General features: G+C 40.2%; 2 protein-coding genes and 1 long non-coding RNA gene across 4 annotated transcripts; 2 read left to right on the top strand and 1 right to left on the bottom strand.

Annotated features, from left to right (window-relative positions):
- The first annotated feature begins 166 nt into the window (after positions 1–166).
- Positions 167–6,970, top strand: LOC110988525 (PRA1 family protein 3-like). Its single transcript, XM_022252131.2, has 3 exons — positions 167–377; positions 2,116–2,333; positions 3,027–6,970. The coding sequence occupies exons 1-3, from the start codon at positions 199–201 to the stop codon at positions 3,164–3,166; spliced, it is 537 nt and encodes a 178-aa protein (XP_022107823.1). The 5' UTR covers positions 167–198; the 3' UTR covers positions 3,167–6,970.
- A 1,495-nt stretch (positions 6,971–8,465) lies between these two features.
- Positions 8,466–13,520, bottom strand: LOC110988526 (uncharacterized). Of its 2 annotated transcripts, XM_022252132.2 has the most exons (4): positions 13,050–13,520; positions 11,906–12,079; positions 9,075–9,277; positions 8,466–8,894 (listed from the first exon to the last, which is right to left on the bottom strand). In XM_022252132.2, the coding sequence occupies exons 2-4, from the start codon at positions 12,017–12,019 to the stop codon at positions 8,870–8,872; spliced, it is 342 nt and encodes a 113-aa protein (XP_022107824.2). In that variant the 5' UTR covers positions 12,020–12,079; positions 13,050–13,520; the 3' UTR covers positions 8,466–8,869. The 2 variants fall into 2 exon arrangements, with proteins under 2 accessions (XP_022107824.2, XP_086991875.1); XM_087135749.1 differs by lacking the exons at positions 11,906–12,079; positions 13,050–13,520 and adding an exon at positions 11,450–11,851.
- Positions 9,275–11,264, top strand: LOC147799402 (uncharacterized). The gene is made up of 2 exons (XR_015425023.1): positions 9,275–9,881; positions 10,177–11,264. It is a non-coding gene; the product is annotated as an uncharacterized LOC147799402 (long non-coding RNA).
- Positions 13,521–13,724: the final 204 nt, after the last annotated feature.

Genomic DNA, 13,724 nt, shown 5'->3' with positions numbered 1-13,724 from the left:
AAGTTTGGATGTTCTTAAATAAACAATAAACTTCAACATTGAACATTACAACAAAGAATAAAGGTCATAAAATAATACAGAAATACGTTTTGACAAGTCTACCCCTCGCAATTGGTTGGTCTTAAACCTTGCGCAGTCTTATGTAAAGTTAAACGAACAAGGGGAAGAGCACCAGATGATCCGACACACGTACACAAAATGGATGACTTCGAGGTCCCGCCTTTACGATCTCTCAGTGATTTTCTCCTAGAATCAGCCCGCTTCTCCACGCCTGCCATAAATAATCCGTCAAGATGGGCCAATCGCATTATAGACAACCTTTTGTACTACCAAACTAACTATATTTTGACTGCTGTACTGATATTTCTCATAGTTGGGTGGGTACTAATACTACATGACTAGGCTTAGCTAGGCTTACATCCTGAACAGTCATGACAGTGGGGTCAGACATTGTACTGCAGTTGTAGTTGGCCTAGGCCCTACTAGTAGTACTTTTAGTAGTACTACTACTGTAGTACTACTAGTCATGCTACTGCTAGTAGTAGGCCTAGTAGTGCTAAGTACTGGCGTTTGTTACCATGCCATTAGAACCCTGTACCACCACCACCACTCACCAAAATAAGTTGGCGGTGAAGTCCTCTTTCATATCAGAAAGAAAAGAGGGAAAGACTTTGGTTTTTGAGCATGTTGAGGGATTATTATGGGGTGAAATGGCAGCATAAGTGATGCGACGAAGAGCTGCGAACGAAGACGAATCAGCGCATGTAGTCTGGTTCCTTGACCTGGAACCATAAAAGTTTCTTTTATGAAATTCAGTTGGCCTATAAATATATCCACAATGGCTGGGTTGGGTAACGGGTAACAAGACGTAAGACAAAATGGCGTGATGCGGTCATCTTTCACCGAACTGGGGTAAAAAATTCTGGTTTTCTTGCTTAAATATTGTCAAAATTTACCTAAACTGGAGCTACTAGGAATAAGGAACGAATCCTAAAGGTCTGAATGTTAGTTTGAAAAAGTGGACTTTGTTTTCCTTATTATACTAGGAACAGGGTGCTAATGGTAATGAACACCCTACTAGTAATAGTACTGCTGTGTAGACTTTACTGCATTCCACCTTTTTGATTATTCTGCATGATATGGCATCACTATTACTGACCTTTAATCCTAGGCCCTTGTATCCTTACGGGGGCCAACTCTCATGCCATGGCCTTAAACACTAGGCCAGTTGAAGGGTGAATTGATGGTAATTGTGCTGTGCCATTTTAGTACTAATAGTAAAGTGGAACTGCATGACAACAAAATACACTTCGTGAAGGCTAGTTGTATTTGTATTGTTTTGTTAAATGGGACCTGGATTCTGGACTACTGGTACCTGCATATCCAGGGTCCACCACCAGCGGGCAGTATAGAGTGCAGAAAGTAGACAAGGGAAAGTTTTTAACACAGACTTTTTTCTAGTTAGTAACACCATTAACTTCTTCTGGACTCCCGCTGCTAATGTCAGGTATTTTGGCAGCCTTTCCATACTGAGAAATTTCAAGATGAAAGTTTCAATAGGAAAATTCCCAAAAATTTTTTATAGAATATGTACCTTGCATAAAAATTAGCACGTGACAAAGGGGGGGGGGGAAATGGCAGTTCAATTTATCAAAACTATAATTGAAGCAGGAGAAGTTAATCACCTGAAAAAAGTAAACTTACTAGCCTAATGCTGATGTACATGTAGGTTCACTGAGTATAAGATAGGCTTTAGTGCCACCTTGCAGTTGAAGGACCGTAATGCACTGCATTTATTGACTTGCACAATTTTGAGTCAAACAGTGGCCAAGTCGCATTGTTTAACTCCAAAGCAATGCAAGAAACTACATTTTACATAAACATATATGTGCATATGTAAAAGGTACAGTAGTGTTATTAAAATTCCCAAAGATTACTTGAAGTAGCCCAATGCACTTTATTCTCTACCTATCGATATATGTACTAGTCATCATGTTGTTTGTATGAATGAGGAAACTAATATGATTTGGATTAATGTAAATTTATACAATTTGGTTTACCGGGCATCTGCCGGTGATAGACTCTCAATGGTTATTTTTTTCTTCCCCTACTCAGGACCCTCAACCCCAAGTCCATGCTATTGGGCATCCTCACCATAGTGGTCATCTTTGCCATCTTCATCTACTTCAGCAATAACCGGGTGGAGGTGCATCGATTCAAGAGGAACCATCCCTTTGTCTGCTTTCTCCTCATCCTGCTGAGCTGCTTCTTATCGCTCAAGGTGTTCGGTGGGTTGCTGGTGTTCCTGTGGGGCGTCACCCTTCCACTGGCAAGTGAGTATTTTACTAATGATCGACCCAAATAGCTGAGTAGCCAGAGCTCTCTTGCAGAGCCTGGCCACATCACATATGAGTACAGAAGATGTTTTCACCACTTCAGAGCTGGTCTCATCTCTCAATAGCTGGCCATCATTCATGAGGTGGCCATGTTATTCATCAGGTGGTCCTGTCAGCTAGTAGGTGGCCCTGTTAGTCTGCTGTTCTCTGTCATTCAGTAGTTTACCTTGTTACCTGTATAGCCATTATTCAATAGCTGGCCCTATTATTGACTACACTGTCAATTTAGTTTGCCAGATTATTTTGTAGCTGGTCTTGGAATTCTATATACAGGCATGGGAGGCCAGAAAGGACTGTGGTTAGCAGCCAATTCTCATTCATTTGGAATCACTATCATAATATGTCCCTGTACCACTGCCACCATTCAGTAGCCAGCATCATTCAGTAGCTACCCTCTCCACTCTTGCAACTGACAGTGTCAGTAGTTTTAGCATGCCTGTTCAGTATTAACCAGCATTGCATTTGACATCTTAGGCTGCAAATTTTGGGTCAAGCTTGATACAATACCAAGCTTGATACTAAATGTACTATATGAATGTACAATGTATAATGTACTTGTGGTTGAAAGGCCTCTGGTTGTGATACGGACCAAATCTTACCAACCTGTATGATATCTGGGGCTTTTATTAGTGATCTTCATCCACGCTTCGCTGAGGATGCGCAACCTGAAGAACAAGATGGGCAAGAAGTTGGAATCGCTGGGGCTGAAGCGGACGCCGATGGGCATCCTCCTCTTCCAGCTTGGCTTGGAGGAGCAGGCACGCTCCTGACTGCGCATACCAAAGAAACCGCACCGGAGGAAGGCCAACCTCATCTGCACAGCCAGGGCCCAAGTTTGGACCTTCTTCAAAAAGGGAACCGGGGTGGTCTGCAAACTGTTCCATCAACAATCATGTTTTGACAGTTCCGACAGCTCAAGAACCTTTTAGTGACAGTTTGTCATGGTTGTCACATGTGCTGCCTCTGATCTGTATCACTGGTCAACCTTTGGTCCTTGCCATAAAATGTAGAGCCAATGACTTTTTGCCTCAGTATAACAATGAACTACAAGTTTATTTCAAAAGGGAATTTAACCTCTGATTCAGTACTAATATGACCAATAAGGATACTAAACGTTTAAAATTGAACCGAAATCTGTAAAAGGTAACTGTTAAGTAGTGGATAGGTAGAGGGTTAGGGAGATAATTGTACACCACTAAGTAAAATGAGGCCAAAACTAACCAGCGACATTTTTCAGTCTTTAAATTTATTCGATGAATATCTTTTATTACCCATCTGAAATCTTTGGGAAAATAGCCAGATATACATGTAAATGAAATTTGGGTTTCAAAACCCAGTGTGTGGACATATGCACCCATGTAATGTACGCAAACCAAACTTCATTACGCTGTCAAGTTGTAGTTTTAAAACAGCAACTGTTTTGAAACAGAAAAGCATTGGCTCTACAGCTGCTCCTGCACATGTAGATAGACTGATTTTCTGCTTGACGCTACATTTTCCCTCCAGCTTCACATCTTTGGACTTAGTGCACAAACTGGAGAGCATATTGCATAGCTTACATTTACGTAGCCTAGTGAGGAGGATGAGTGAAGAGACTTGTAACCTGTGCTTATGCAGGGACAGTGAGGGATCTCACTGCTTATGAAATTTCATTGGTAGATTTGCACTGTGCTTGCGCTTCTCTCTACATAGTAGGATGGGGCAAAGTAAGGGAACATCTCAAACTGCAGAACACGCCTGTTCCAACTGGAAGGCTCCTTTATGGAACACGGTGTATTCCCGATGGAAAGTCACTGTATTCTGAGTATTCACCGGGGAAGATGACATTCCTGATCTAGGATTGCACACATATACACCACTTCCTGTTCCCAATTGGGAACATGTGTTGCTCTAAGAAGAAACAGCAGGTGTTCCTAATTTGAACAAGCATTGTTCTTGTTTCCTTGTTGGAACCTTCTTTAGCCTTCTGACTTTTGAGATGCTGCCTTATTGAGACAGCACAAAAGATAAGATAAATTTCAAGTTTATGTATGAAAAAATGTAGATTCCTGCTTGTAAATATTATGCTTTCAAAGTTTTCCATCTGCATGTAACTTTTTTCTTATGAAATAAGAACTTGTTGGTTAGGGATTACATAAGATATGAATTAAAATGTAGGAATGCAGTTATTGGTCTAAATTATTAGAATTTGTAGTATCCATGTTACTTCCCCACATTTCTTGCCCTCCTACTCATATGTACACGTAAATTTTAAAAAACTCTATCCATTGCCTGAAATCATACCATACATGCACTCAATTTTGACTACGGGGTTTAGGATAACCATTTTTTATTTTTTGTTTTCGTACACGTACCTTTTGTAAGGATTTTTCTCAATTGGAGGTGGTTTTGTCAGTGGGGGGAGGGCAATTTCTAAGTAAAGTTGCTTATATGATAACCCCCCTGGGAGAATCTAAAATACAGTACTTCACGGGTGAGAGGTGGGATTTTCATTGCTTAGAGAAAATTGCAGGTTGATGTTTCAATTGACATGATTGATGCTAATTATTCAGTGTATGTGGCAACAGTGCAATGCGTTCTATTTTTATGTGTACCTTGTACATTATGCACAGCATGAATGCATATATAATACGCCCTTTTCCCACATAAGCTATGATAGTAACTATCAATGTAGCTGATATAATTTCATATATGGGAGGGGCATAGCCACCCACTGTACCTAAAAGTTTTTGGTCCGGATGTTTGTGACCTTGTTCGAACAAACATCATCTTGCCCATGCACACACACGTAAATTGTATACATGTATATAGGCCCTACATGTACAGGCAGGTGTGTTGTATGTTTGTTCAGTTAACAATCATCCATTTTTTCTTGCAATATTTGTTTCATTAAAGTACTATTTTCCATGGGTTTACTAAAATAGGATGTCATGTGAAACCATACACGTACCAAAAGATTCCTGTTTGGTGTGGTTTAGTGCTATACATATACTATATACCTGCACTTCATCCATGCCTCATGGTCAAATGTCATTTATATAATATTCATTAAATCAGTGCTAAAAAGTGTGGGATTATTACTCAGGAGGGATACATATGTACAGTATGAGATAGGAATTTCCCATGAATTTCAGCCGTGGAAGCAAGCCACACTTACATTCCAGACACTGCAGTGAATCCACAGCATTTATAGAATTCAACTCATGATTTCAACTGGGTTTCATGATGTTAAGAAATGAAATTGTACTTTATGTATGGGTCTGATTCAGGTCAGTACAGATGGTCTCCTGGGGCAGTGTAGTTGATATGATGCTAACGAAGCATGTGGAGCATGGTACATGTGCTTGTATTTTTATCATCACTCAAAATAGTAACCACAAATTTGGAATGTTTTTAAGACATCTTGGACATGGCAGACAGGATCACTATGATGGGATGCAATTTTTTCTTTTGTGAGGACAGAAACTCACAGAATATCTAATATCTGTATTTGTATACCTGTGCTAACATTTTAGGAAGAGTAAATTGCAAAGCCATAGTAAATTCTCATTAATTGTGTTTATGCACCTGTTTCTTGGTGTGCATTAATTATACATCTTTTTTCAGATGGGTGATATCAGTTGTATACTTCCTATACCTTAAAATGAACTGTCTGTCGCATGTATTCATGATTCTTTCACGGAAAACAGTAGCACAATTGAACAATAGCGGCCAATAAGCCTTTTGTGAGTAAAATTTGAATAAAATCAGGTACACTGAGTTCTTTAAATTCACATGAACATAATAGTTTGAATTCTCCATACTAACACCACCGTTGCTATACCCTGTGATTCGGGGCAAGCATTTTCTTAGTTACATAAGAGATGCCTTGCAACAATGCAATACACTGTTCTCAATGGATAAGAAGGGCACAAAGGAACTACACTGTAGTCCATTCCAGAATCCAGAGAAAGAGGTCACTAAGCAAAAGCTTGCCCCAAATCATGAGGTACAGCAACAGTGTCTTTAGTTTGGGGAATTCAAATTGTTATGTTTATGTGCAATCAGTGTAATAACTCGGTGAACCAGATTTTATTCAAATTTAACTTGCAAATGGCTTATTGCTCCATACTGCTCTGATATGTATTTAAACTTTTAATAGTTTAAAAGGTATCCACCATCAGTCTTTGTGTTACAATTCAAAGAAAGATTAAAATAGCATTATTAACATTGCTTACTTCATATTTCTGATGAAACGTATGGCTGGAATTTTCCAATGTGGAGAGTGCTGTATGTTACTCAGTTTGCAGTCGTGAGGATTGGTAGAAAAATTATCGTAATTAATCTATTTTTTCAAAGCAGCATTTTGGCTTCATTTTGTGCCTGATGCTCAGCTCTCTTAGACCTAGCAAATCGGGTATACTTTTAAGCTTTGCAAGTCAAAGCCTCTCTCCACTGTATCAAATGAAGCAGATTTCCTCTTGTGCGCAGCTGTCCAATCTTAGATACACATAGATGCATGTAGCAAAATTAGCTGCCACTAATAAATTGCATGCTATGTACATGCATGCTCACACAGGGGGCAAGCTGGTCAATGTTATTACAATACACTATTCTTAATTACATACATGTACAAGTATGTTTTGAAGCTTAGCATGGTGTAACGATATTAGGTACATGCAAATGATAGCTTGTGGTTATAACCATGAAATCTATCTGTTTGAAGAGGTGTGGTTCAAAAAAGAACTGGTGAGAATGTTCGCAGCATTTTGGACAGCCTACTGTGTCCGTCTTCAGGAGTTTGGCCTGCTGCTGAGATAATGCCTTAAGTCATGTAAGTACCTAAGGTGGGGATTATGGTCGGCTGAAAGATGCTTGGCTTTGGGGATGCTCAGCTTGAGTGAAGCTTGGCTTGAGGGATGCTCTGCTTAAGGGATAATGGTGGAGCATGGCTGTGGGTGAGCACTGGAGTGTGTAAATAGGTTACTTTTAGGTTTCAGGAGTGCACAGTAGATGCTGTCGATGTGGAATCCACTGTCCTGCGGGATAGTGTCGAGCACTTAAAACAAGCAGCATCCACTCATTAAATTCACCACGGAGCTGGAAAAGAACAACTCCATCTCACCCCTTGATGTTCAAGTCGCCCATAGAGCACAAAGCTGCCCCGGACAAGCAGTGTATTGCAAGCCCACACACACGGCTCATTATTTCACCATCACAGATGCAAGACAGCCGTCAAGAACATCCTTATCCCCCAGGCACTCAAGACATAACCAAACCAACATCAAGCAAGTTCGCCTTGTTTTACAAGGACATCTACCTCCAGCAAGCCAAGCCACCAAACCTTCCAGAGTTAAAGGCCACCATCGCCCTCCTCCCTACACTGGACACTATAAAAAAATGCAGTGCATTCTCTCTCACACAAATCCAAGTGTACCACATAATGAACTACCAAGATCATATTGCATATACTCAGCTGGGACAGCACCAACTTCATTGCATCATCAGTGCCTACCACCAATACAGAATCCAGGAAGAAATCAAGATCCAACAACACAATAACATCCCTAAGGACATATTGGATTCAACATCGACAGCATCTTCATATAGTCAGCGATCCTCAAGCCCAAGCAAACACACACACACCCAAGTGTGTATTTGCCTGCAACTGGCTACCCCCTATTGTTCCTCATTTGTTTGTACTTAAACTTTTTAGAAGACCACCCACATGTTTTGTACACAGTTGTCAATCGAGGACCTTATTATCCTCTATTGTTCAGGGTCCCTAATTGAATGCAGAAACAAACTCACGTACACCAGCGCACACACATGCATACTCTAACAGACTTGTATCCCTCGAACCCAGCATCCCTCAAGCCCAGCAACCCTAAAGTCCAGCATTCCCAAAGTCAAGCATCTTTCAGCCAATTGTAATTCTCCACCTAGGTACTAGGAAGCATTTAAGTGGCAATAACTCCTCCAAAACACAGAGAACGCTGTCTTAAACGTTGAGAACACTTTCACAACCAATTCTTTTAAGAACCACACTTCTTCGAAGAAGGGAAGATTCCGTGGTTGTGCTTCGCTATAGTTTACAGTACATACACTTTGACCTCTTCAACTTAAAACCCAGGACCCAATTTCACAGTGCTACCCAGAAAACAACAGGTTGCTAACCATTAGCATTTTTTCACATGGGTGGTTTTTTTTTCATTTGATAAGTGATCATACACAAACAATTAGATTAATGCAACAAAAATAAAAGGAACTCTATAAATCCAGGGCGGCACAAAAAGGCTAGAAATACATATAGCTTATTTCCATCGTGGTCCCCTGACCCATTGTGGTCCTCTGGATGCTTGGCATGGTTGTTTTCATGGCTGCGCATGTGTAGAGAGTATGCCAAGCAAATTTCTCTTTAAGGTATGCATGCTTTTTGCGATTTTTCCTCACGAAAGCCTCTTTAGAGTAAAATCATGTGGTTAACAGGGCTGTCAAATTGAGCCCTGCACTGAAGATCTGCAAATAAGCAAAGTTTTAATTTCTTAAGATGAAAAACAAATCTCCCACATAAAGTGAAATTTAACTCATGACTTCATAGAGTTCATCATACACATCATGGACACTTGCGGTAAAGTCAGACAGACTGGGCGAGGTTGGAAAACTGGTGCACGTCAAGGTCACACAATCATCACTCACAGTGTAGACCACCCCAAGTCCACTTGGGGGGTAGGGGTAAAACGCTGCTCCTGTTGAACTGAGCGTGACCCCTGTGGTGCTTGTGGACAGGGTGATGGTGTTGATGTTAGCCTAGGCAGGATCTTGGAACACTGCTGGAATGGGTCTGCCTGTTGCTGAGGCAAGGGTACGTAAGGCCAAGAGGTGATAGTCCCATCCTTGACCTGAACAGCAAATAAAAGGATTTTAGAGGCCAAATTCATTTTGTGTTTTCTTTTTTACTGTCAGGAAATGGAAAAATATATATTTTTTGTGGGTTAGTATCTCACTTTTCTTATTCTGTTCCCCTTGTTCCAAGGATATTTTCCAACCATATGTAACCCGAATGAAACCATCTGTGGTATTCAATGATGGAGGTCATAATGTTTACCCCATTTGCTAACCCAATCCATTGTTCTAGGGGAACTTTCCCACAGTCCTCGCTGAGAATTTTTAGAGACAGAATGTCAGTTTCAATTGTTTGGGAGATTAATCAATTTGAAGGTTGCAGGTTGTTGAGACCTGGGAGAAAATCTGATTCTGCTAATTAGCAGAGTTACACTCTGAACCTTCAAAGATTTGACCAATGGGGAAGTTTGTATGCAAATCAATCTTTGGAGAAGGTATGGTCAAACTTGTGAATGACTAATCATATTCTTGATTGAAATGTCCATCAAGAGACTCCAAAGGGCATAAGGGCCTATGGGTCAAATTCAGTCTGCACTGAACCACCCAGCAGACCACTGGTCAACAGTCCCACACTCAAGTCGACACAGCTAGCCATATGGGGTGAGTTGCTGTCCTTAGAATATTTTCTAGTTGCAATCTACATGTATGTAACTTCATTTTCAGTTTGCTTGGATGACTTAGTATTATAAAATGTTTTACTTCTAATGTTGATGGACTTGTATTGCTTGTTTCTATGATCAGTCCCAATCATTGCATTCATCTCAAGTTATTTTAGTGTACACTCTTCCACTTGTTCCGATTACACCCTTGTTTAGTACACTTGAATCAACAATGCCCTAGTTGATTGATGATGTTCGGACACCTTGCAAGGCTAAATTTCTGTTCTATTATATAGCTCCAGTGGCATCTGTGTTTAATTGTCAACGCGGCTGTAGCCAGTAGTAGGAAAGAAGCTTAACATATCCAGGTTAGTCCCTGAATTATTGTGTATATTTATATTCCAAGAAGCATCACACTCTGACTTTTGCAAGTGTTTCTACATTATTTGTATGCCAGATTTCAAAGTTAGTACATGTACATGCCCACTAATAGAGATCTCCAGAGTTTTTGCTTTGTGCTAAGTCATTTTATGATTATTTTTTGTGAAGACCGTCACCCAAGATGTTTTGGGTTTATAAGGATGCAGACTGTCTATACTCAAGGAAGTGTTATGTAATTTTGGTCACTTTGAGTGGCCCTAGCTATTGAACAGCTGTGTTTTGGTTAAGAGAACTTAGGGCTATATACTGCAACCACGGTGTATGACGTACCTATGACCCATCAAATTAGTCCGTCGACCCGTCAAATTAGTCCGTTGACCCATCAAATTAGTCCATCGATCCATCAAATTAGTCCATGGAACCATCAAATTAGTCCGTTGACCCATCAAGTTAGTCCATCGACCCATCAAATTAGTCCGTCAACCCATCAAATTAGTCCATCGACTCACCGATTATTCTTCAACAGTCCATCAGTCTGCTTGACAGTCTGTCAACCCTACTTTTGTGAGGAGTGCTTCAATAAAGACTTTCGTTGGTTGTAAAGCCAACAACAGAGACAGTTTCGTCATCTGTTAATTATGATCGTATAAGTGAGAACCTTGTGGCGCAGAAACCAATTAATCAGCTGGCTGGATAATACCGGGTAGGACATATTAATTACCTTTAGAGCTAGTCCACACCCCCCAGGCCCTCGTAATGTGCATTACAACAAACGGTATTTAGTGATGCTATCCATTTCTAATTCATTGCTTGCACCACCTAAAACTACTTCACTAGTTATGCCATAACTAAGTTCATTGGGAAGTATGTTATGCATTAAACAGTGTATAGCTTTTGAGAATATTTGGCATAATTTATTTTGTAACTTATGCAATAAATTGATATGAATAAAGTTATGCCATTGCCTGAAGTGACCTGAAATTGGCTGCAGAATGTATATACATTATGAAGTCATGTATATTTGTCAAAATATACAGTCAGAATATTTGGGTAGGCCATATGTTTACATCACGCCTGGCATATACTGGTGCATGTTTCTGGCTGTATGGCTTTTATTCTGGCAGGAAAATGAACCCCATCTTGATCCAAAATTCCATGCTTGTACTGGCCTTTTTCATCCTCACGTACCTCAAAATAGGGGTGCTTAGTCACACAATATGTTGCCTGGCTTGAGTCAGGGCAATCCTGCACCTCAACATTCATCAACTGAAACCTACACATCTGGCATTGGCAATGATGAATTTCATATCGCATTGGTAGATTTTTTTTAACATTAACATGATACCTATACTTTCATTTTTTGCACAGTCAATCAAGTTTTTGTGAACAGAACATTTCAGTTGGTGTTTCTGCTCCATATCCTCCAATGGAAACTACCACAATCCTTTGCGGCTTGCTAGAAGAGGCTCTGTGATTGGTCAGCATGCGCTTGGTGTGGGACATAATGATCCATCCAAACACAGTAATTCTCCTGACTGAAGTAAGGACCTGCACTAGAATACTTCTTTGTGTATATGACTCCTCCTACTAGCCCATGGAAGCCTCTGTGCACAGCAGTTGGTGTTTTTTCACGCAGGCCTTTACCAGAGCTCTCTTTTCTGCTGAGCTGACTCCAGATTTCTTGTAGAAAGCCTCCGTGCATCTCTTGGTCTCCAATGTGGCCGATCGGATGAACTCTGTGCAACCCTGCTTGAACATGGCCGTGCTACAGGTTTCAGTCACTGCTGGTACCCCGCCAGTAACTCAATGGAATGCCACCTGTTTTGCCAAGATTACAGTGCTATGTATGTAAAACTTAACCAATCACAACACTGTTAACAACTTTTGCACTTTTACAGAGCTGATAAAAACAGAGCGGATACAAGGACAGACCATAACTAGACCTTTCACTGATGAGCAGTCACAAGTTAACATTGACCATTGACAGAGGAATGCTTTCGTTGCAGTTCATTTCTATGGCTTTTGTTGACTGTTGACTTTTGGTGGTCTTTTGTGCAAGATGTGACAGTTTTGAGTCAACACTACAGTAATGCGTCTGCAAGATGTTGGATACCACGCTTGTTTATGAACGAAAGCGTGCCACAGAAACAACTATGTAACTCTGGCTCAACTGCACTGACAGAAAACGTTTTAGCTAAAACCATTTCAGGGTAATTGCGATGGTTTAAATCACCTTTTTAGCATTGAGATGAAACTTTCTGGTGTACTTAGGAAAACATTCAGACACATCATGAAGCAGAGAAGTACAACCAATCAAAACGATGTCTGCATAACCGTACCTAAAACCTTAACAAAATGGCTCTGTCCATAAAGAACAACCTCCATTTAAGACACTTTTTTATTTTCACTTTGATTTAAAAAAAAAAATTGGTTGGGAGGCCAGGCCCGTTAGGCCCCTGGATCCACCTTTGATGGGGTCTGTGTTTAACCAGTTAACACTAAATTATCTTACCTGAAAAAGCTGCTTGGGGTAGGTTTTTTTATCCCCAAATTCTTCAACCTTGCAATTGCACTTTGACCAATCAATATACGAGGTACGTTAACCGCAGAATGTAAAAAGGATTTTAAAACAAGTGCACAAACTCTCCATGGAAAAAAACATGGAAAATTATCTGTGCTTACATGTCATCCGGCATCAAATGGTTAACCTTCATGATAAACTGAGCTGATTTTATTCATTAGTGACGACTGCAGGGCAGGTTATATCAGAACTATGCATTTATGGTACCTGCATTGCCAGCTGTGCAATGGCATCTGGGCTCAATCCGCACTTTTTCATGTAGGAACTGCCATATCTCTTGTACTGCATGCACTGTACATTTAGTTGGCTGGTAGCAAGCTCGTAGTTAGCTTTGGCTGCCTCAATTCCTCGGGAGATCCAACTGAAACTCCACCTAGATGAGGAGTTAAAAAAAAAGAATGCAAACACGATTGATACCACACAATAAATGTACAGGAGTTATATAATTACATGTCAAGCATTGAGAGTGAGGCAGAAAGACTATAATCATGAGCTTAAACAAAGCAAATCTCCAAACATAAAGAGTACACACAACACATGCATGCAGACACTAAGAAATAAATTGATACAAATCTGCATATTGAGAGCACTACAAAACAATATCAACGCCATTTGAATTCCACAACTGACCCTCATAATTCTTTGATCAAGAGAATGAATATGTGTTTCACTAGTCTTAAACATTCCTTTAGGACTGGACTGGATGCTACATAAATACCGCAGTCGTATCCTTTTTCCTAGTCAAATATGGTAATTAAGTAAGAATCAGACTCTTAAACAAGACAGCATTTTTCAAGTACTACTGCATTTGATGATCATGAAAATTGAAATGAGCATTTGTATGAAGTGTCGGATATAGAAAGATCCAAGTATCTGCATGAC

Source organism: Acanthaster planci, linkage group LG04 (assembly GCF_054643075.1).
Source record: "Acanthaster planci isolate LZ-2023a linkage group LG04, COTS_SCS, whole genome shotgun sequence".
Taxonomy (NCBI): domain Eukaryota; kingdom Metazoa; phylum Echinodermata; class Asteroidea; order Valvatida; family Acanthasteridae; genus Acanthaster; species Acanthaster planci.
The sequence above is the reverse complement of the archived record's forward strand: the minus strand, read 5'-3'. Positions and strand labels throughout refer to the sequence as shown.